The 25,303-nt window shown below is 38.8% G+C and overlaps 1 protein-coding gene across 3 annotated transcripts in view; it reads right to left on the reverse strand.

Annotated features, from left to right (window-relative positions):
• Unc5d (unc-5 netrin receptor D) overlaps nt 1-25,303 on the reverse strand; it is a 586,279-nt gene that overhangs the window by 25,534 nt on the left and 535,442 nt on the right. For all 3 annotated transcript variants that reach the window (XM_070016201.1, XM_070016202.1, XM_070016200.1), the window contains 4 exons: nt 22,565-22,733; nt 20,230-20,457; nt 8,483-8,632; nt 1,010-1,174 (listed from right to left, as the gene is read on the reverse strand). In XM_070016201.1, the coding sequence (XP_069872302.1) occupies nt 1,010-1,174; nt 8,483-8,632; nt 20,230-20,457; nt 22,565-22,733 (712 nt within the window). The remainder of the gene's footprint in view (nt 1-1,009; nt 1,175-8,482; nt 8,633-20,229; nt 20,458-22,564; nt 22,734-25,303) is intronic.

Here is a 25,303-nt window from a genome sequence, read left to right on the forward strand (position 1 = left end):
ACTGGAGACAGGAGTCTAATGGTCTTTCTTGCCTCAGCTGGCTTTGAAATGCCATCCTTAGCCTCCTTAAAATCTAGGATGACAGGCCTGAGCCACTGGCTCCCAGCTATTATTTTGCTCAAAGCTGGTCTTCTACCACTTGAGCCAAAGTTCTACTTCTGACTTTTTGCTGGTAAGTTGGATGTAAGAGTCTTTCAGATTTGTCTGCCCAAGCTGGTTTCAAACTGTGATGCTCAGAGCTCAGTCTCTGGGGTAGCTAGGATTACAAGCATGAGCTACAAGTGTCCAGCTGATTATTTGTAATATTTAATACATTATAAATGCTGTGAAAGTGACTGTTATATGGTATTGCTTAGGGAATAATGATAGGAAAAAAGTATATAGATGTTCAGGACACATACAATTTTTCTCCCAGATATTTTCCAAAGATGTCCAGATAAATCTGTGAATACAGATTCAAAAGTTTCTGGGTCACTGATTTACTACACTAAAGCATCTAGGTTTAAGAGAAATATGACTATACAGAAGTCAGAACCTAGAAAACATGAGATAGTGAGAAGAAGATGAATTTCCCATACTCCAATGATAACACACACACACACACACACACACACACACACACACACACACACACACACACACACACTCCCCACATATAGTAACTGATCACTAGTCAGAAGCACTCAGAAAACAGCTCTGTAGACACCTTAAGGCATGTGTCTCAAGACCCTCTGGATCCCACCTGTAATGCATCTCAGCAAGTGTGCCCAGTTTACTGTGGTCCCTCCACAGGGCCTAGACTCTCTGGTGGATTGAATTTCTCTGCCCAGTGGGAAGCTCATTTCAATCCTAAACCTGTGAAGATTCTTTCCTCTTCTCAGTAATAAGAATGAAAACAAGCTTGTGCATTTATTTTGAAGCTTTTTTCCACACCTGACTGCAAGGCTGAGTTTTTCTTCTTACTGTCCCTCTGGAAGGGACTCAAAAGACATGTATCTCAAGAACTCACCTCTAGAATGGATGTCTGCACTTGGAGGATCTGTTCATGGCCTTTGAGCTGGCGGATGCAGATTTTGCAGGACAGCTGGGTGGTGGTGGGCGTGTAGCGCTCCAGGGAGAAGGCACAGTGCAAGGGCTGCCGGTTGCTGCTCCACACACGGGAGAAAGGGACTTCCTGCAGGGGAGAAGGAAAGGGGGAAAGGGATGTGATGTGTGGAGCCTGAATACCATGAGCTGAGGCCAGGACTTAATTGAAATAATTATGATCAAGATGATGAGGTTCGCAGCAGAGATAATTGCCTAAGTGACTTTGGTGGAATTGTTGTAGAAATAATGTTCCTGCAGATGCTGAGCAATACAGAAGTAATTCATGTCAATTCCAACATTTGAATTCCAACATCACACGGCAAGAGGTCAGATTTCACTTGGTGACACACACAATAGGAGAGAATACTATCAAAAACTAATCACTTTTTCACTAAGAATTATTTCCTCTCGGATGACTCCCATACTCTCTCCATCTCCTTAAGACTGGGCTAGGAATATATCTTCTCATTTAAATGAAAATTGTGCTGAGACACTGACTGACTTGAACATGTTACCCATACCATTGACTCCTTGTGGTACAGTGTGAGGATACATATGGTCAATGCATCCAGGTATAAGAATTAAGTGCTACTACAAAATAACAGAGCTATACCTCCCAGAGACAAAACATATACAGTGGATAACAACAGGGTGATATAGTGTTTCTATTCCATACTTGTTCAATTCATCCTTTGCACAAAGTGTCCACAGACAGGTCACTATATGAAATAAACAAGAAATAATAATATAGCTTGGTTGTCGCTCTCAAGAGACTTCTAGGTTTTAGTAAGTGAGCAGGGAAATGATTCCTTCTTAATTTGTGCTGGTGCACAAATTTGCACCGCAAATGGGGCTGTGTTCAGGCATGGAACTTTCCAATATGTCTTTGATATGCTGTCATGCACTAAAAACATCTCTCCTTCCTACTCAGATGCAGCTCAAGTCCTTGGCAATGACCGTTGTGTACCCGGTCCCTAGTGATCCTCATTCTCACATTTTTTCTTGTTTCTCATCTCATTAATTTGCTCCTTTATCTGTTGCTAAAAATATAATTTTCTTCAATACTATAGCTGAAGGTGGCAAAAGATGTATAAAGTCTGGAAGGTTAGAACTCTGAAGTGTCATTGGTGCTGAAGCTGGCAGGTGTTAAAGACCAACAGGCATGATTAAAATTATTCACTTTAACTAACTATGAGTGACCTACTTATTTTTGAGCTCTAATATTCCCACTTGTTTATATAATTTGTCTTCTATTTTTTCTCTACAAGAAGTCTTGTGGATTCCGATTTGGAGTACTTCCTGGAAGAACAAGAGGGAAGGATGGATTTTAGATTGAAGTACAATTAGAGAGTTGGCTTTAGGGAGCATGAGATAACAAATTCAAGCATTCAGCCTTACCACACACCTGAATAATGGACAAAATTCCCTGTGGGGTTTTTGTTGCCACTTGTTAATCCTGAGCCTAAAGAAAAGTGAGAAGTGTTGCCGGGGGAGCAGACAAGGATGGGTACAAGTGTGGTACCTTACAGCATTTCATTGATACTCTCCTGTGGAGAAGGTAAGCTATTAGCCTGCATCAATATCCTTACTATTTCCAGTTCTTTCCTATGAGAGGAGGGCTAGATGTGTAAGAAGTACGTTTGGATTCCCATATTTAGCAAGGAATTCAAATTTCCATTCTGCTCAGACGAGTCACTCAGGCTAGACTTAGAAAGGAGAACCTGCAGAAGCCATCAGGGATCCTCCCCCACCCCAAGCATCAGATGTCAGGCCTAAGTCTACAGCTAGTAGCACAGGGAGGACTTCAGGGTATCTCAATATCCCCCAGGGAATCCTCTGTTTCCATGCTCTGTGGTTTCCTGAAATTCCTCAACTTATTGCCATTCTACTGTCCCTAGTGGCTTCCTCTAACCTGATTCTCAGAACTTGTCAAAGGTTTTATAAACATTTTAGTTTCCCGACTACATTATCTTCTTTGTTGAAATATCTTGAATGTTTTCTGTATTTTTTGATCAAAATGATTTTCTGACCAAACATGAGTGGATTTTAAGGGGTTCTCTTCAAAGCTGTCACTGGTAGACCCACAATGGAGGTGATCAACCAGAAACAATGCTAATGGGACATTGGGCTAAGGGTTACTGAAGAAGCTTTATGCTGGAGCACAATTTGTCTCTATGGACACAAGATAGTGTAAGTCCATTTAATGTTTTGTTTATTCTCACTTTACACACACATACACACACACACTCACACATACACACACACAACACACACACACATACACACACACAACACACACACACACACACACATACACACACACACACAAATACACACTCCCACTTTCTTTCAGTGCAGGCAGTTTTACCTCTCTTTGCCTGTCTGTTCACATCAGCAGAGAATGCTACTGATCTACACAGCTTCCTAGTAACCCCTAGAGAGATAATTTTTACTTAAACCTCTCAAAAATGATTTTCCCTTGTGCATACTCCACTAAAAGTTCTGCTATTTCTCTTCCTTGTTGGTTCCTGCTTTTCTCCCATTTTACAATCCATGAGTAACTTTTTAGCTTATATCTCAGTTACCTAGTCTTCTCTCTGCTGCTGAATGCTTCAAAGTCCCAATTGCCCACACATGGATCACCTGCCATCTCTACAAGGGCCTAATAACTAATATCTGATAATTATCAATCTTTTGCACTTGACTCTCAAGCAATGTAAGTACTTCTATTTGGCTCTTACTTATCTATAACTTTACTTTTTGAAAACAAGATATAGCCATCTGTCTGATGTCTTTTGTCATTTACTCCAGCTTTCTTATCTCCATTATACGTTATTACAGCTAGTTAAAGTAAGCTACTCTATTAGACAGAGCTTATGGGTGGGGTGGGTTGCAATAGGAGAAGAAAATGGAAAGCATTGATTGGTAGTTTCCAGGGGATAGAGCTTTATGGTTGCCTTTTAAAAACTCTCATCACCTGTGGGAGACAATGATGTCATCAAATTACCTAGCGGGACCTTAGCTGTCATCACAAGGTCAGTGGCTTTTTGGTTCTTGTCACCTACCTGACACTCCAGGGCCCCCATAAACTGTTGTTCTTTCTTTTTAGTTCTTTTTTTTTTTTTTCTGTCAGTCGTGGAGCTTGAACTCTGGGCCTGCGCACTGTCCTGGAGCAATTCGAGGAGTTCTCAAGGCTAGCATTCTACCACTTGAGCCACAGCGCCACTTCTGGTTTTCTGTTAGTTAATTGGACTTTCCTGACCAGGCTGTCTTGGAACTGGGATCCTCAGATCTCAACCTCCTGCATAGCTAGGATTACAGGTGTGAAATACTGGAACCCAGCTCTTGTTAGTTCTTAAAGGAACAATTTTCTTCAAACCAATTGATTTTTATACTGCTACTTTGCACCATTTATTTTCAAAGAAAATACCCATAATATAGCAGCTATTTTGGGCTAACCAAGGAGGCGTTTGTTTTCTAAAAATGAAATTTAAATCATTATAGTTTAACAGTATAAATACTTGGGTCTTAGGGCTACAGAGAGCCTAGGTCAAGGCCCAACTCTTAAGCCAGTTTGTCTTCTACACTGGATTTAATCCCTCAGTGATGGCTACCTTTGGTAAAAATAAAAAGCATTTATCATTTATTTGAAAGTATCGTCTAGACATCACATGATATATTTTTTTTCCTAAAAATACTGAAAGAAAGGTAAGAGAGTAATGCCCACTGAAGAGATCATCTTTCTTTGCACAAAGCCATGAAAATAAGCATTAAAAAATCCTATCATCTGTCTTCCATGCCATGACACAAAATTAAACCTTTCTTTTTTAAAATCTGAATTTAAGAGACTACCCAAGGAAGATTTTTATTGTTGACTTGAGTTACAGCTGTCAATAGTGCTCAATAAAACATTTAAAAAGTAAAAGAATTAGAAGCACCACAATTAGTCTGTTTTCAGGGCAATTATCTTTGCTTTCATTTCTCAATAAATAAAAAAGTAAACAAAAAAAGGGAAAAATGTCCTACCCCAATAAAACAAAAACAGAATCACCCAAGATGCTCACTGAGCTGAGAGGAATGATACAGCATGCAATATGGAGGGCAAAGTATAGCAAAGTTATGGGTGTTTAAAGAATTCCGGAAATGTTTTCATTTTGATTTCCATGATAATTAGATTCCTAGCAGATGGAGAGAATGTAAATCATATCATAGCAGGAGACAGACACTGTTTCTCCAAGATTCATAGCATGCTGAAGAGACAGCTTCTTTTATCCTAGGGACGTGACAACCTGACTCTGTGTCTTGTTGGATGTAAAAATAAATAATCAATCATATACTGCTTATGACAGCAGACAAACCATGAGGAAGTAGCTCTGATGTCCCAGTAACCTGCCAAGAGCAGAACTATTTATATACCTCCCAGAACAGAATTATTAATTCTACATAGGGACAAAGAATGGGACAAGTAAACAAACAAAATATATCTGTAATTGTAGAAGAGTCTAAAAGCTTGGGAAGGAATTGCAGAATGATGAATGATTTGCACTGGACCTCAATTTTTATTTGAACCAAGGTCATTGAGTGCTACTGCACCCAGATCGCTGAAAACCCTCCATAACCTCTCCTTGCACACATCCATCATACCTAGTTTCTTGATCAATTAAGGGCAGGTGAGTGACATTCCATAAACAAATGCTCCCTAACCTAAACCAGGATGATTTAGAATCTGGGTAGTCCTTCTAGACATAGGTCTTTATTACCTTGCTCAGGATTGCTCTAAAAACAAGTCTCCAAAGTTTGTTGGTATTTGTAGGCAAACATTCTAGGCCCTGGGTACCTTCTTGGTCTCTTCTTTCCTTGGAAATTTGAACATTCCCAAAAGCAAACAGAAGAGTATCTTGAAAGAGTAGGGGTTAGTGTCCACTGCAATATGTCAATTCCTAGATTCTTGATTTTGAGTTAGAGATAAGAAAAGAAGACAATAATGACATTCAAAGTTTTCCATGTATTGAGGAGGAAGAGATAGGAAAGTTAACCAGTTGAAGGAAAGCTCTCCACATGGTATCAGGAATTGTCAGAACATCAGTCTCAATCATCTCTCTGGGATGACATGAAGGAAGCCCTGTTTTTTGCTAACCAGTAAAACCTAATGAAAACTCACCTCTGTTATCCACATCAAATCTGCAAGAGCAGATTCAAGGTTCAAGCAGTCTGAACACAAACCCTCCCAAAGTTCTTCCATTTAATGCTGGAGCCAAACAACATGGTCTTATGTTAAACACAACAGGTATCCACACAAGCTCAGGACTTTCGGTGGTAAAGGGGCAAGGAAAGTGTTGGAAGGGGAGGTAAAGAGGAAGGACAAATCAAACATAAAGCTATTTGGAGTAAGAAAAATGGAGTGAAAATGAAAACTCAGTAGCAAGCCTCCTGATGCAGAGAAAATTAAATTGCTCCCCAGCCTACCAAGACTCTTTTAAATATGCTCAATTACAAAAGGCAAATATTTATACATGTTCACAATCTCCATGCATCCAAGCCATGCCAGCAGTAACGCTTGCTGGGATTCCTTGTGAGCCAAGGCCCTTGGCTTTGGCTGGTCGAGTGCATCCTCTGAGGTCAGCAGGCACTTAGCTCCCTCAGCCTCTTCTGCCTACGGCTCTCTTTGGTATCCCTGGTATTGGAATTACTGTTTAAGAGCTGCTGTAAGGTAATGGCTCTTTCATCTGAATTTTTATCTTCAAGCATTAAACTTAATAGTTACTTTGGATGGAGTCATTCGCATTAGATTCAGTGAAATGAGGCCCTTATAACCTATAAAGATTAATACAGAGGAATTTGCATGACTATCAGGACTTGTTTTAACAATACTCTGAAGTTCAATTTGGACTGGAAACTTTGACTACTGCTTACTAGAAAGCAAAGACACCTAGGTTTGTATGTTATAAATAATACATTTATTCATAAACAATCTCCAAAAGGAAATTTGCAGAATGTGCCATCTCACCCCTCCAAAAAAAATCCACAAAAATAAAAGACAAAACAACAACAACAAACAAAACCCCTATTTAAGACCATGAGAGACATTTATAATACTTAGAGTGTACTAGAACTACATAGGATTCGTTGTACTTATAAACTGATTGAATTTAAATTCTTTTGTACAACTGCTTAAAGATAACAATAATAAAAATGTATAGGGTGTTTTAGTTCTTCCCAAGATAGTGAGAAGTCTGAAAAGTAAATAATAAACCATAACATTGGCCAATATGAAATTTCTGAACTATAAAACTAAGAAACGTTGGTGATCCCATTGTTTTTCTATCACAAAAACTGTAAGTGCTTATTATTTACATGTTGGCTTATTCTCCTTCTAATGAGGGTGTACCTTTATATAGTTTTCTAAAATGATAAATAATGCAAGAATGAAAAGGTAAATCCCCAACAGGGCCTTGTACATTATATTTCTGGGCTTGTAAATGTCCTATGATTCCACATACATGTGAGTCTACTGGAAGCTTTTCCAGGGTTAAGGAAGTATACTGACACATTTAAACACACCCATACACACACACACACACACACACACACACACACACACACACACACACACACACACACACACACACAGAGATCTGGTTTAAGAAATGGATGGACTACCCAGGTATTTAGGCTGAATTTTCCTAGTTCTCAGTTACGGTATCCCAAGGTGGTAAGAAGTCTTTGCATGCTAAGAGTGTTCTCAAATCCCTATGGATGATCCCCAGAGATTCCAAGGCATCCTGTGATGTTAAAAACAAAAGTCTATTAAGAAGCATATGGAAACTAATGCACAAGTATGCTTATATACTTATAAAAGCGCTCTCAAGAGACATGATACCATCTTTGCTTGTTGATTTGACATTTCTTCTCAAATTCATTCATTTGGCAGCGGTACTTTACATAGGAAAAGAGACATCTCTAGTTCCCCGACAGCCAATAGTGCTCTGCAAGTTGAAATCACCACCCTGAAATATTCAGTTGCGTGTTCAGTGCTGAAGCTGATTAAAACAATGTCTCATCTGGTCAAATTTAGTAAAAAAAAAAAATCAACAAACAAACCCTGCTCCTCACTTGTTCAATTGTCATCTTCCACTTATACTAAGCAACAACTCAAACAGCAGAGAAAAAAATGTCGCTTTACTTGACACACACTTGCCTTTCTTTCCACTTGCTAGCAATCTGTGAATTCATGACAATATGTTTCATCCTCTGTGTGTAGTCCAAACTGTGATACCTCTGTGACAGTTTGGAGAGATGAAATCCATACTTTTGAAGGAGGAGGGCCATGCACAGGACCATCCCTGGGGTATGTGACAGCAAAGCTGTTTCTGTGAGAAGCCCATTTGCCCAGTACCTGGCATGCAGTGAATGGTTTAATTCTCCAGAGGAATGGAGGGATGTCGAGGACAGAGATCTGAAGACTGAAGGTATTCCCTTTGAAGTGCAGCAACTTTGGTTCTTCCAGTAGCTGTCCACCCTGATGTCTTTCATCAGAAACCACTTCCTGTAGGGGCAGAAAAACAGAAGAGGCGTAACAACTGCACCTCGAAGCTTACTACACAGGTTTCCAGAAACACCAGACAGAGTAAGAGACATATACTTCTTTAATGTCTGGGAAGATCAACTATTTTCCCATCCTACCAGACACACTTTCTTTTTGCAATGCAAGGGTTTGAATTCAGGTCTTCCTGATTCATTTGCTCATGTTCTACCACTTAAACCATACCTGCAGAAAAGCTCTTCCCTGTTATCTTGGATACAGCAAAATTTGTCTGCCTAAGTAGGCTTCAAACCTTGATCCTCTAGATTTCAGCCTCCTGAGTAGTCAGGAAGTAGTTAGAATGACAGGTGTGAGTCACTGGCACCCAGCTAAAACACCTATTCTTTATTATTTATGTCAAGCAGGCTTTTAAAACACACCTTATCTTTGTTTAAACTGAAAGGCTTCCTTGTCCTCAAGCAGATGCTAATACTGCTGAGTTGCCATGATCGTATAGATTTCCTTCTGAGATGAGCACAATCAAGGTAAGTATTTGTTAATAGCCTGAGATATCACCATAGGTGACACTGAAATTAGACGCAGCCCTTTGCACTCTGTTCTAGTTTTCATTAACAAAGGGGTTATCTGATTATTATTGTTATTAATCATTGCTCAGAATAAATGTTCTAGAATGCACATTTATTTGCAGTACATTTATAAAGTTATTATATCAAAAGGCCAAGGGGAAAAATAAGTTATTTATCAAGCTAGTTTACTTCACAAATAAAAACAAATTTCTGAATACTCCTGTATTTCTCTCTGAGAGAACTTATAAAAATTCTATTGAGCAAACATTTAATTGGTTCTAAATTTGTGACGGCATTGTACTTGAGATATGACAGGACAAAGGAAATAATAGGACAAATACACATTCTGTAAAAGATTGCATTACTGAGGAATAAGGCTTTCTGTGTTACTGGAGATAGAAGATCTCCTTAAATTCACTTTAAAAATCACCATTAACTGTTTTACCATCTCCTTGAAGAAACAGGAAAAAAAATACAATGGACAACTTTTATGTAGCTTAATCTTCCAAGATTCTACAAAAGCAAATATGAAGTTAAGCAATATGTTTTATAGACAGCTGAATCACATTCAATTACTAAAACAAAAAGCAGCATTATTTCTTTATCTCTTGTCTAACTATAATGACACACTTATTGTTTTAGTTCTACTTGAAGTACTGAGGATTAAATGGTTTCATGCATAGTAGGCAAATACTCACTACAGAGCCATATTCTAGACAAATTTGGTCAGGTTAGTCTGGAACTCATAATCCTCCTGCCTTAACCTTCCCAGTGCTGGGGATATTGTTATGCACCATCATACTTGTTTTATCATGACATTCTTGGAAACACTTCTATTCTTTATTCTTTACACTTTCAAAATATTGACAGGTTGCTAGTGTATTTTCTGAAGATGAAATGACTGGATTCCTGTGTCCTTTCCATCAGCTCTTTAGTCTTGTTTATAGGAAGAGTGTTCCTCAGGATCCTTAGGCCAGCAGTGAAGTTACTATAATGATGAAAACTTTCAATGTGGGAACTGCTAAGTATAGTGGCTGTTAAAATCCTAAAATGTGGCTAGAGTGACTTCTCAATTAATTCTTTTTATTTTAGTTAATTTAATTTTAAGCATGCGCATGTAGTTAGCAATTGCTATACTGGGCAGGTAATTCACAATGTTACAGACTGCAGAGTTGGCATAAGAATATGGTAGCCACCCAAGAAGAGGATTGGATGGATTTAAAGCTGAATTCTACAAGGCCTTCAAAGCAGAACTCACACCAACTCTTCAATGAAATTGAAAGTGAAAGTTCACTACCGAACTCTTTCTATGAAGCCATCATAACCCTCATCCCAAAACCAGGCAGGGATGCATCAAAGAAAGAGAACTATAGACCCATTTCTTTGATGAAATCGGTGCAAAACTTCTCAATAAAATGTGGGCCAACTGACTTCAACAATTCATCCAAAAAAATCATACACCACGATCAAACAGGATTCATTTCAGGGATGTAAAGCTTGTTCAATATATGCAAATCAATTAATATAATTCATCACATCAACAAGAGCAAGGATAAGAACCACATGATTATCTCAATAGATGCAGTAAGAGCATTTGACAAGATCCAACACCCCTTTATGATGAAAGCTGTGGAAAAACTAGGAATCCATGCAACATTCCTCAATATAATAAAGGCTGTGTATGACAAACTTACAGTCAGCATTACAAAAAGCTAAAGCCATTTCCTCTAAATTCAGAAATGAGACAAGGATGTCCACTCTCTCCAATTCTCTTCAATTTGGTATATTAGACTGCCTAACTACAGCAATAAGACAAGATGCAAACTTAAAGGGGAACTAAATAGGGAAAGATGAAGTAAAACTCTCCCTCTTTGCAGATGACATGATCTTGTATTTAAAGAACCAAAGGATTCCACTCCCAAATTACTCAAGCTGATTTGAAACTTTGGCAAAGTAGCAGGGTATAAACTTAACCCTCAGAAATCAACGGGTTTCCTATATGCCAATAACGAAAAAAGTGTGGCTGAAGTCAGGAAAGAAACTCCTTTTGTAATAGTCTCACAAAAAAATAAAATACCTAGGAGTTAACTAAAGAAGTGCAGGACCTCTATGATGAAAACTTAAAAAACCTGGAAAAATAAATTAAACCAGAACTATGGAAGTGGAAAAACCTCTCATGCTCCTGGATTGGGAGGATTAACATTGCTAAAAATGGCAATACTTCTCAAGGCTATCTACAAATTCAATGCAATACCTATCAATATCCCAACCTAATTCTTCAAGGAAATAGAAGCAGCAATCCAAAAATTTATATGGAACAATAAAAGACCCCAAATAGCAAAAACAATCCTTAGCAGAAAGAACAGTGCTGGAGGATTATCAATACCAAACTTCAAACTCTACTACAAAGCCATAGTAATCAAAACTGCTTGGTACTGGAATAAGAACAGATCTGAAGACCAGTGGAATAGAACTGAAGATCCAGAAATGAAACCCACAGTCCTATAGCCACCTAACTTTCAACAAGGGAGCTAAAAAAATAGAATGGAAGAAAGACAGCTTCTTCAGTAAATGGTGCTGGCAAAATTGGTTAAGCACTTGTAGAAAACTAAAGCTAGATCCTTATATATCACCCTTCACCAGATTCAACTCCAAATGGATCAAAGACCTCAAAGTCAAAGCAGACACCCTGAAAACATTACAGGAAGAATAGGAGAAACTCTAGGGCTCCTAGGCACAAGCCGAACATTTCTTAATAGAGACCCAGAAACACAACAAATCAAAAGTTAGACAAATGGGATGGCATAAAACTGCAAAGCTTCTGCATGGCAAAAGACATAGCTATTAAGATCAATAGAAAGCCCATGGATTGGGAGAAGATCTTCACCAGCCATACAACAGACAAGGGCCTCATATCTAATTAACTCCCCCAACAACAACCTCAAAGAAACAACTGCCTGATTAATAAGTGGGCTAAAGACCTAAAGAGAGACCTCTCTGAAATAAGAATGGCAAATAGAGACATGAAGAAATGCTCAACTTCTCTAGTCATAAAGGAAATGCAAATCAAAACAACATTGATATTCCACCTAACTGCAGTTAGAATGGCTATAATCAAGAACTCTAATAACAACAGATGCTGGAGGGAATGTGGACAAAAGGGAACCTTACTACTGCATTGTTGGTGGGGATGTAAGTTTGTTCAACCAGTTTGGAGCTTCCTCAAATGACTCCACATAGAGCTCCCCTATGACCCAGCAATCCCACTCTTGGGCATTTACCCAATCACAAACAAGGCTATACTAAAGCTACCAGCATAACTATGTTTATTGCAGCATTATGCACCATAGCTAAGATATGGAACCAACCCAGATGCCTCTCAGTAGATGAATGGATCAAGAAAATGTGATACACACACACACACACACACACACACACACACACACACACACACACACACACACACACACACACACAAGAATTCTATGCCTCCATCAGAAAGAATAACACTACCCCATTTGTTAGGAAAAGGAAAGACTTAGGAAAAATTATACTAAGTGAAGTATGCCAGACCCAAAGAAACGTAAGTCCCATGGTCTTCCTTATGTGCAATAACTAGTATACTTCTAGGATAATCTGACCAGAGATGTAGAAAAGGTCAAAAGCTATGCACATATGACCATATAAGATGGTGCTAAGTGAAATGAACCCCAGAATAGGAACACAAGAGGTTTTATCTTTGTTGCTGCTGTTTTTAATGTACTTATAATGTACTATGTGATTTCTTTTGTTTCTTTCATATGTTCTTCTCCCATTGTATAACCACTGTTTTCACTCTATTCTAGTGCCTTCATCTTGTATATACATTTTTCTAATTTGGGGAGGAGAAGGGAAAAAACAAAATGCTGAAACAAGGATACAGGTTGACCCATTGTAACAGTGAAATGTACAAGACACTATGTTAAAAATGAACTTTATAACTTTGGCGGGGGTGAAGGGAGGGGTTGGGAAAGTGGGGAGGGTAGTGATGGTTGGGGAAAAACAAAGAAGAGGTAACAATGCTGGATAGGAAATATACTCATTATCTTACTCATGTAACTTGAACCCCTATTTATAGTATCTTTACAATAAAAATATATGTAAAATTTAAAAAAGAATATGGTAGCAATTATCTACTATGTGAAGAGAGGAAGGAAAGTAGGAGGGTCAGGGAAAAAAAGTCTTCTAAATGAATGCTAGCATGAGACAATAGGTCTTTTATGCATTGGATCACTGGTTTCACCTTTCAAGGTTTAGTGAATGTCCCAATAGAGCTATATACACTGGGTGTATAGAAATGCAATAAACAAGCTCACAGTATATGGAACAGTTTCCATGTGATAATATGGTATCTCAGTATTATGTTAAATGTAGCCTAGTAGGTAAAAAGAAGACAGAGGATGTCTCACAAAGATTAGCAAAGAGGTCAGGAAGAAGAGTAGAGGTGATCCTAACAGAAAGCTTTTTTCCAACTGAATCTTGAATAGGAATATGTTCTGGTTATGTGGAAAACAAATAATGGGCAATGCAGATAGGAAAAGTATGTACAGATACAGTGGCAATACTGAGCTGAAAAAAAAAACGGTAGAAGAAAAAAATGTTGCTCAGAAAGATGGCATGAAGGGCAGGGACCACACCATGAACTGATGTTGGTCATGGCAAGGATGGTATTTTATTTTAGAATCATGTTGCTTAAGCTTCAAGATAGATATGTCCTATGGACCACAAAGTCTCATCAAAAGACTACTAACGATTCAAGGAAAAGATGAAAGCATAGATGCCTAATAGTATTTCTGTATGGTTTTGGGCAAATTACTTACTTAAGCTTCATTTGGGCAAATTTCTTTAGGCTTCATGTATTTAATATGGGTTTATTCCTAATGAAGCAAAATAATTAGCCTGATGATATATTAACCTTTTTTGCAAGCTTACAAATTTTATAGGAAGTTGGCACCCAAGGCTAAGGCCTGTACTCCTAGCTATTCAGGGGGCTGAGATCCTGAGGATTAGGACTCAAAGTTAGCCTATGCAGAAAAATTCTGTGAGACTCAGTCTCCCAAATAATCAGCAAAAGGGTGTTTTATTTTTTGCAAAAAGATGGAAAGGTATGACTCAAGGTAGAGCACCAGGTGAGTAAATGGTAGCCTGCTTGCTTAGGAAAAACAAGGCCCTGAGTTTAAGTCCCAGTATAATCAAAGAAAAGGAAGGAAGGGTAGGGAGGGAGGGAGCAAGGAAAGAAGGAAGGAAGGAAGGAAGGAAGGAAGGAAGGAAGGAAGGAAGGAAGGAAGGAAGGAAGGAAGGAAGGAAGGAAGGGAAAGGGAAAGATGCCTCTCAAAACAATTTAAGAAGAGTATAGACTCTTCTTATGTACATTAGATCCAGGCTCTCTGGAGCATCCCCATTACTTTCAATCCATTTACTTAAACTTATAAGAAAGTAAGCTGTCATTGAAAAATGGCAGTAACTGATACAAAAGCATGCATGGTTTAGTGCAGTATAGGGCTACTTTAATATTTAGAAACTACACATGATAGGCTTATTAGTGACCATGATGAGTTGGAATAGTAGGTACCTCATTGGTAGTTGAAAGCACAGAGGCTACCTTAGTAAATTTATGTCTTGGTTAATCACGGGGCAAACTAAAACTATGGAGTTAATTGTAGTCTAGTGTATTTTCTTCTAGATCACCCTGCTATTTCTTCTGCCCATAAACAATTTTTCATTGGTTCAAGCTAGCTGTCCATCTATCAATGTCTATGTTATGACACGAGGCAGTCTACATTTGCCCTAGAGGTTTATGTGCTCTTTAAGTTTAACTTGAATATCAGGAATTTAAAAAAGGATATTTTTTAAAAAGTTCTGCCTTAGGGCGCTCAATGAAACACACCACAATTTAGTTTTGCTTTTTAAGCATATTACTTTAATCTGCACATTTTGAGCCAACTATATACAATTAATAGTATCTCATAATCTTGCACAAAATACTAGGCAATTATAGTAATTCTGTAATAAAACTATTGTTAAACTAAAAAAGCCCAATTATAAACTAATCCCTGTATTTACAAATTTGCAAAAGCATATTTGGCTTTAGAGTTAAGGAAATAAAATCCTATGTGCAAACTTTAAAATAGAATTAAGCCTAGATTCCTAGCTACTTGGGAGTGAAGAGTGGGAAGAGAACTATTTAAGGACAATCTGGGTTAAAAGTTAATGAAATGCCATCACAAAAAATATACTGGGCTTGCAGTGACTGTAATCCTAGCTTCATAAGAGCAGTGGGAAGGTAGATATTAGGCCAAGGCTGACACTGGGCAAGCACATAAAACTCTATATGGAAAATAAAGCAAAAAAAGAATTAGAGGCATGGCTCAAGTAGAAGAACACCTGACGAGCAAGAATTAGACCCGGTGTTTGAACCCCAGCACTGCCAGAAAATAAGAACAAAAAATTGATTGTCCTTAATACACATATACAGTCCTACCCTACTGTTATTTTTTAGATAGTGTACTACATATATTATATGGTTATCTGTATATTTTACTGGTTTCACATGATTCTGATGGGCAGTCAGATTTGGACATGAGGGATACAATGACACCCTTTATCAGCTTTGAATTTCCCATGGGGATGGATGTGTCTTAGCCCAAGACTGAGGCCTGGTAGTCCCTTGATTTTTTTTTTCTGTCTGCTCTGGCATGCCAGGTTCTCTGTTAAACCTTTGGTTGTATTGTTTAACTGATGTCTGAGATAATGAAGCTAGAAAATAGGGCCTGACAGGTTCCTGTCTATAAAATGCATGTGAAGGCTCTGGATGGTGGTTTTATTAGGCCCTTTACAACTCCTTTCACACTGGGTGTTGCAAACTATCCAGTTCTCAGAGCCATGGCCAGGAGAAACTTGTGCTTTGTGGCTCACCGAGCTCTTTATGTTGATTTAATGAGACAGGCAGCAATATTCAGGTGTGCTTCAGGGATACAAAAACAGGCAGGCTGAGTTTACATATTTATGAGACAAAACTGTTTGAACTTAAAACACACACACACACACACACACACACACACACAAATCCATACATCCACGAAAATTATGTTGCTGTGGTGTTTTCCTTTAAATGCTTTACGTGAACAATATTTCCCAAGGTTGCATTATTGATAAACACAAGAACTACATCTGGAGGAAATCCTTTGAAATTAGATTCTAAATCCACATTAATGCCAAGTAAGTAATGAGTACCAAGAGGTACTGAATAGGAGAGCTGGGAGCAATGGAGGGGGAAAAAAACAGGTTTCTGAGATAAGATGGGGCTAGTGCCCAATTTCTTGCTTTCCTGGTGTCAAGGTTTGTTTGAGCTGCATGTGTGTGGGTGTGTCATAAAACACAATAACCAAAAGCAAGATCTTAAAATATTACTGCTTGCAAAATATATCCCCCATCCTTAGCCTGTGGTTTACATGTTTCAAAGGAGGACACATCAGAGTCAAAACATAAAATGGCTGCTTTCACCAGCCACAGTCAGAAGTAAGAAGTCACTTTGCCTTTCTCTTCTTACCATTCTCTCACCTGCAGAGAGGTGACATTTTTATTTTCTTAGCAATGTATTTGAGTTGATTTAATTCTCCATGGAGAGAGTTTTAGATGTACTTACCTGAACAGATCTTCAAAAATCTGAACCTAGCTGGGAACCAGTGGCTCAAACCTATAATCCTAGCTACCCAGGAAGCTGAGATCTGAGGATCATGGTTCAAAGCCACCCTGTGCAGGAAAGTCTTTGAGACTCTTATCTACAATTAACCACCAGAAAACTGAAAGTGGTGCTGTGGCTCAAAGTGGTAGAGTGCCAGCCTTGAGCAAAAAAATTTAAGGACAGCACACTTAAGCCCCAAGTTTAAGCACAACAACTGGCAAAAAAAAAACATCTGATCCTGTATCAATTATGTCTTAGCTATTTAGATGAGGTTTCTTTGGATTTTGTTATTCAAAGACACCTCAAAGATTACTCAGCTAGGCTATCCCAGAATACCACATGAGAGGCAAGCTCTATAACACTCCTGCAGGTGTAGGGGAAAAAGGATGGCAAAAAAGAACTGATATCATATCAGATAAGGTTCTAATATTTTCTACAGGAATATTGTGTAATGAAATCACTGAGTTGACTGGTTCCTGCCCAATTCTGAGAGGGTGGGTGGAGTTGGGTGTGGAAGCATAACTTCTTAAAAGGTCCTGCCATGAGAGGGTGATCAGTTAAGTGCTTAGAGAGACATAATTTCCCAGTAAGACAGGAATGACATGGAGGATACAATCATCTCCTTCAACAAGTCTACTACATTGGCCAAGAGAAAAGCTCTTTTGGGCTCAAAGTTTGTTATCATATTTTTATGACAGTAACTTTGAAAAGCAAGTTTGTTTCTTTCTAAACCACCATTAACATTTCATTAGAGTGACAGTTGAAATAAAGATAAGAGATTTTTGGGGGGGGGTGTAGTGGTTGAGACAGGGTCTTACTATACAGCCCATGCCAGCCTCAAACTCTTTATGTAACCTAGACTAGCTTTGAACTTGCAATCCTCCTTCATCAGCTTCTTTGTACTGGGATTTTAGGTGTCTACCACCATTACCCAAGATGGAGAATTTGTAAAGATACGCTCCATGAAGAACTATGTACCAACTTTAATAAAGAAGAAGGATTCTGTGAAGGTCACAGAATAGAACTGTTTCCATTTTGTACTACCCAAGTTTAGAGAGCCAATATTAACTTTATATTCTTAGAGGCTGAAAAAGTAAATTGTTTTTGAATGTTCTTAAAGGGGGACTGTTTGAATGGATTAATAAATACATAATTTTCCTATACTAAAAGCCACACATAAAGCAATGTGAGTAAGACAGACGATTCAAAATATTAAGATGTTCCCAAGGACTCTGTCGTGAGTATTCTTAATACATTCACTTAGCAAATAAAAATCCAGAAAGCACAATACCTTCAGACACAAAACACAGAAATTATGAAATCAGTAAGTGAATAGTTACTTCCTGGGCTTAGAAGTCTCTGTTCACAAAAGATACAAGTTATATTTTAATGTATCTCTGGGTCAGAAAAGTTATTCAACCAAGGTTGATGATTTCTTAGAATCCCAGAGGGGATGAATGGCCTTTGCTGCTTATGACAGCTGACACATACATCCTGTCAATAACAAGTATTGGAAAATGCTACTTCAAAATACACTTTATGTAACAAAATAGGAGCAAGAAAAAACACAAGTTGAACCAGACAGTCATGAATGAGGTTCAGAGGCATTTCAAGTGAAAACCATTTCTCCAAATCAAAGTTCAAGTTTTACTAATTGAAGTCATACTGCTAATGAAGTAAAGACACTTGAATTCCACTGGAGGAGAAGAGCATAGACTCTGAAGGCACATCCCCAGCAAAAGTAGATGGTGATTTGGAAAGCTAGGTTTATGATGGTTTTGCTTTTTACCACTTCCTTGGCAGTGTAAATTCATGGGAAACATCTAAGCTGCTAGGGCATCTGAAGATCAACAGGAATGAAAATAAATGAACTAAATGAAAATAAATTCGCCATCACTGAGAAGAAACTCTGGGCAACTATCTCTCTTGTTGGTATGTACATCAGCAGTAGGATCAGTTCTCCAAAGATAGCCCAAGTTGGCTACTGGCTGACTGTATAAGCAGTTTAGAGATAGCACCTCACAGAGAAAGGTGTGAGAACTGAGCTGAACCAGGAGACTGGAAGTCCTCCGTGGATCCTCCAGTTCATTTAGCCATTAAAATCTGGCTGAGGTGCTAAACTTCCAACCACAGTGCCAACTGCCCTTCTTACAACTGTTTAGTGAAAGCAGTGACTGACTCCAAAGTAGACCATTCACCTTAGTCTTTGTTCTTGATTTTAGTTTAGTGAATGCCTGTTGTGTATTTTCTTGGGGAAATCTTCTTTTCAGGGTGGATGAAGAGTTGGAGAAGATAATCAAGGATGAAGTTGAATACTGACATGGACGTTCTTTACAAAATAATACACCTAGAAAGACCCCCATTTTTCAAGTAGGCAAAGAGGAAATGTGTCTTTTGTAATGATCTGTCTGATTACAAGGCAGTGGGGGGAAGATGGGGGAATGCAGGCTGCTACTGAGTTGCCTTTCCTGGCTTATGTTCAGGATTCAGGTCATTGTATATTTTCTATTGGTAAACATGAGTTTTCCAGCTCAGTGTCTTAAAATCTAGTTACTGCAGAAATGCGTTGCCTAATGGACTTAATGGTCCAGGACTGGAATAGCAGGGATCTGAAATGAGAAGTGTCAGGAGAGCTATGTTATTTCTATATGAGCAAAGCTTACACAGGCAGTTCTGCAATGTCCTTGCTGCTATTAATAAACACCCCTCTTCATGAGTAGCTATTTAAAATGAACCTTAAGGGACTAAAAATGGGAAGGAACTAATACCTTGAACTAGCTCTGCCCCAGTAGCCCTAGTAATTAATAGACTATGTTTCCAGGATATAATATGTCATCCTGGTGCCAGGTATGATTTATCATTGGTTGGTTTAAGTTGGTTTAAGAAATTTCCCACTACCCTTTGCAACTCTCAGTCCTGTGCCTCATGCCATTTCCTCTCTAGATCTCCTACACGTTTGTCTTTGCTCTTAAGTATCCATCCATGAATATTTGCAAAAGATTCTCAACAACTCCTCTCTAAATCCTGTGTCACACATACATCTGCTTTCTGAATGAAGACTATACTTCCATTCAGTTTTATAATATAATAGTGTTCTCAAGGTACCTTATTTGGTCCTTGTCTCTTCTGGATTATCAAATATCTCATCACTCTTGCATTGTTAGGCTCATACTTCAAGACAGGTTTATGGTTTTTTTTTAAACCTTACCAAAAGAATTCTCTATAGACATTGTTGTTTAGGAAGCCCCTCCCTCACCCCCCAACACACACTTTCAAGATGCCAAGAGAAGAATTACAGAGAAAAGACTGACCTGAAATGCACAAGGGGTATTGTCCACACAGTAAACCCTCAAGTTGTAATCCAAGGAGTTACAGGACATGCATCCAAAGACAGCCACCTTGAGCTGCTTCACCGCACAGTCTGTGATTGGCTCTCCGGTGAGGGCGTAGGTCCCGAAGCTGTCAAGCAGCACGTGGCATGCAAAAGGGTCCAGAAGGCAGTAACAGGATGTGGATTCGTCCTCCACTGACATTACTTCCTGTTGCGGAAAAAACACATTAAATTCCCTCAAGTTGGAAACAGGATGGGACCTAACAATTTACTAGGTCATAAACAAACACAGAAACAAAACCTTATAAAAGAATATGATGTTTTCCAGAATCTATACATTGACTTAATTATCTTGATGTTAAATATTTTTCTTCTATAAAAGTAATTGCTTATTTCAAGAACTCAAGAATCCAAGAAATGGTTATGTTTGGTGTGTTATAATTCTCCTTTTATAGGCTATAATAGCAAAAAATTGCTTTGAAAGTTCCACTTCTGGTTAATTGTTCAACGTCTGGTTTAATCAAATGATACACATTAACCTCAATAAGCGAACTTGCTTTATTTCATTCTTTTATTCTTTTACAAAGATCTATTTCTGAAAGCCTCTTGAAATGTCCTTAAGGTAATGTTTATTTGCTCTCAAACATTTTATCCTCTTTCATCCTACTGAAATCATTCACATGGGACTATTAAATAAATGATGTGCTTGAATATTTCCCCCTCTCTGATAAGAACTTAGGTATGTGTGACTGATTTGGTGTAATATGAATATAACACCATCTGGATGTAAAATTGTGCAGAAATGCAGAGAAGAAAAAAAAAGGTAAAAACCAAGTCAATGCAAAACATAATGGGAAAGAGTAGAACATGGCCTTGTCTATAAACTACATGTCCAAGAATCCTGCTTGTCATAGTACCAGGGCCGAACAAAGAGCAGGCTGCATCCTGGAAAATAGAAAATAGACTAGCTTCGAGACATAGCTGGAGATAGTAAGTGTAATCCAGTGCCACATCAGGGAATTTTCTTTTCCTTAAGAAAAACAATTTTTCTTTTACTTCTTTGGCCTTGGGCACTCCCAGGAGGCAAGATCCCAGGACTGGCTGGTTCAGGTCATTGTGTTCCAATGAGATAGCTCACCTGCTTTCATGCAAACTCACTTCAAAAGGACATAAAGGAATCCCTATCAGAGAGACAAATCAGAGCTTTCCCTTAAAATAGTAATGCAAGTGTAGTTTTTGCATTGCTGGACTATCACCCTGGCTGTGAGCCTCCTATTCTGTGCCCATTTTCTCTTTTCTTGTCTCTACTCTGAACTTCTTATACTTATAGATAGGGGAAAGCAGGGAAACAGACCCCAGTGTTAATCATTAATGCATCCATTATTTCCAAAAACACATATTTTGTACTTCCTGTGTTACCGGATATTTAAACCTAGCTATATTATAAACTCCAGGAAGTGACAAAAACAAATATCATGATTTCTTTCCTGAATACAGCCTACGCCTCCTCCTCATGCCCACCAAATGTCAGTAGAGAGGGGGTGAGGAGAGTTAACAGACAGGAACTTAAGAGCACAGGCTGTGTCAGTATTTACAACTATCTTCCAAACGCCTAAGAGCTCTGGATTATCTCTTGCTTCTCTTTCTATCATCATCATCATCATCATCATCATCATCATCATCATCATCATCATCATCATCATCATCTGTGCTGGTCCTAGGGCTTGAACTCAGAGCTGGGCACTATCCAGGAGCTCTTCAGTTCAAGGCAAGCGCTCTACCACTTGAGCCACAGCGCCACTTCTGGTTTTCTGGTGGTTAATTGGAGATAAGAGTCTCATGGACTTTCCTGCCTTGGCTGGCTTTGAACTGTGATCCTTAGATCTTAGCCTCTTGAGTAGCTAGGACTATAGGTGTTAGCCACAAGTGACTGGCTCCCTAAACTTTTTTTTTTTACTCAAGGCTAGAGCTCTACCACTTGAGCCACAGCTCTACTTCCAGCTTTTTTTTTTTTTTGGTAGTTTATTGGAGATAAAGAGTTTCACAGACTTTCCTTACTGGGCTAGTTTTAAATAGTAATCCTCAATTTTCAGTCTCTCAAGTAGCTAGGATTACAGGTGTGAGCCCTCAGCACCCACTTCTTTTTCCATTGTCCTGAGAATAAAAGACTGACACTTTGAGGTAATATGCATGCACCAACCACTTGCCAACAAGGAAATATTCAAAAATGCTATTGTATAAGGACAGTTCAGGTTAGTTCTATCCATCAGTAGAGCCCAGATCCCACTCGATAAGAAGGAACAGCAGGGTCTTACCTCCCATTTTCCCTGCTGTGTTCTCTTCTTCAAGTGGATGTTCCAGTGCTCTGAGCTCACGTCTGCACAGTGTGGAATGGTCAGCGCAAAGGGAGTGGTGACCACCATGTCAGGAGGACCACAGGTGACTTCAGGACTCAGCAGCACCTCAGACCCATCAGATTGCAGGCTTCATGGGCCGGAAAGGATCAGAGACAGAAGAAAGATTGAAAAATAGGGAAAGAAAGCAAATGTAGTGACAGAGCAGGGTTTTCCACAGGTCAGGCACAGTCCCTTTGCAGGGATCTGCTCTGAATAGTATACTGTTTGCCATGGGCAGTTAGTTGTGGTAAATAGGTGTTAGCTCTAAGCTGCTCATGTACACCGACAGACTTGAGGTCCCAGTGTCAACTCTAGGTTTTGGCCAACCAATACTTCTTTGGAATCAGAGAATTCAAATCTTGGCTGCTGAGTCAAATACCAGGTGATTAATTAATGAATTAATTAAATTAATTAATTATTTTATACTGAGGCTTAAATTCCTGGCCTTGAGCTCTTGCTTGCTTTTTTCTCAAAGCTGTTGTTCTACCAGTTGAGCTATATTTCAAGTTCTGGCATTGGACTGGTTAACTGGACATACAAGTTTTGAGGATTTGTCTGTCCTAGCTAGTTTCCAACCACAATTATCTATCTTCTGAGTAGATAGGATTATAGACATGAGTTCCTAGCACTGGTTGAATCCTTTGTTTTTATTTTGCCAGTCCTGGAATTTGAGCTCTGGGCCTAGGCTCTGCCCCTGAGCTTATTTCATACAAGCTAGAGCTCTATCATTTGAGCCACAGCACCACTTCCAGCTTCTCTGAGTACCTTATTGGAAATAAGAGTCTCACATACTCTCTGGCCCAGGCTGGCTTCTAACTGTGATCCTCAGATCTCAACTTCCTGAATAGCTAGGATTACAGGCATAAGCCACCAGTGCCCAGCTTGAATCTTTGCTGGTAACATTATCCATGACACAAAACAAGAATTCTGTAGAAATGACTGAACTGGTAATCTTATTAACTTTGCATTACTTTGCCAATAAGTTACTCAACAATACTTTGTTTAGTGCTAGTAAATGATAAAAAAAATTGTGAAAAAAAATAAAACTTGAGTATATTTATTCTGGTTTTGAAAACATTTATCTTCTGCTAATATACAATAATGATCACACAGTAGGCAGTTTATGAAAACATTTATCTTCTGCTAATATGCAATAATGATCACACCGTAGACAGTTAAAAATATGCATAATAATAATACATGTATATATATTTTAACTCTTTTCTATTTACCTCTAAATTTAAAATCATTCCACCTTGCCTGAGTGTTTGTACTTTTCTGTGTTGTATGTAATGTATAGAGGAAATACAGCCATGGAACAGAAAAAGAAAACACACTTTCCCCCCCGCCCCTTTTCTCTTTGTATTTGCAGTGCTGGGGATGGAACCTGGGTTCTCATGCATAGTAGACCACTGCTCTACCATGGAGGCCCATCCCAGGCTCCTGACTTTTGATTTTCATGTCTGTGAGCCAGCAGTAAGGAGAGTGAGTTTGTAGAACAATAATCATTGAAAAATAACTGAGAGCACAAAATGGTTCCCATCCACCTATGTGTTTTCGAACAAATTACTTGATTTTTCATTTGTTTGCTAGATTTTCACTTGTTAGACATATGGTGCTATTAAATATAGTCAATACAGCAGTGTATGAGATGCACAATTCCATATGAGATGGAAGACTGAAACTATTACCAAAAGTTCCTTTGCATCACCTCAGAAGGCCACTTCAATCTACCATCCTGGATGTAAACAGTGACCCCTTGGGCAACATAAAGATGAAATGTTTCTCTAGAGATATGTTCTCTGATCTTCTATAAGCAGCATTCTATGTCTCACACATTATTAATTTCTGAATTGCTTTTTTTGATATCCCCTATTTTCTCTTGTTTGTTGTGCAGTCATACAAGTTCATTATCTAAAATTTTGCTGCAGCATTAAAGTCAGGATATATAACTGAGCAGGGATAGTTTTTGCTGTTGAATTTTCCTTTTGTTGGTTGTGGGGCTTGAACTCTGGGCCTAGGCGCTGTCCCTCAGCTCTTCTAGGCTAGCACTCTACCATTTGAGCCACAGTGCCACTTACTGTTTTCTGGTGGCTTATTTGCAGAAAAGACTCTCATGGGGCTGGGAAGATGGCTCAGTGGTAGAGTGCTTGCCTTGCATGCATGAGGCCCTGGGTTCGATTCCTCAGCACCACATAAGCAAAAAGAAAAAATCCAGAAGTGGCGCTGTGGCTTAAGTGGTAGAGCACTAGCCTTAAGCTGAAGAGCTGAGGGACAGCGCCCAGGCCCAGAGTTCAGGCCCCATGACCGGATCCCCCTACCCACCAAAAAAGAAGAGTCTCATGGACTTTCTTGCCTTGGCTGGCTTTGAACCACTGCCTTCAGATCTCAGCATTCTGTCCTGGAACCCTGCAGGTATAATTTTAATTGGCATTACTATATTCCTAATTACAAGGGAGGCATAGGTAGAAGGATCACTGTATATGCTGGCCACCAGGAAAAAATATGAGACTCTGAAGCAAGCAAACACAAAACAACTGGGAGTGTGCCTCAAGTAGTACTGTGATTGTCCCGTAAGGATAAGGCCCTGAATTCAAACCCCAGTACCACCAAAGGCGAAAATATAAACAAACAAACAAACAAAAAAGAAAACCAACA

Source organism: Dipodomys merriami, unplaced genomic scaffold (assembly GCF_024711535.1).
Source record: "Dipodomys merriami isolate MVZ:Mamm:240054 unplaced genomic scaffold, mDipMer1.0.p SCAF_12, whole genome shotgun sequence".
Lineage (NCBI taxonomy): Eukaryota > Metazoa > Chordata > Mammalia > Rodentia > Heteromyidae > Dipodomys > Dipodomys merriami.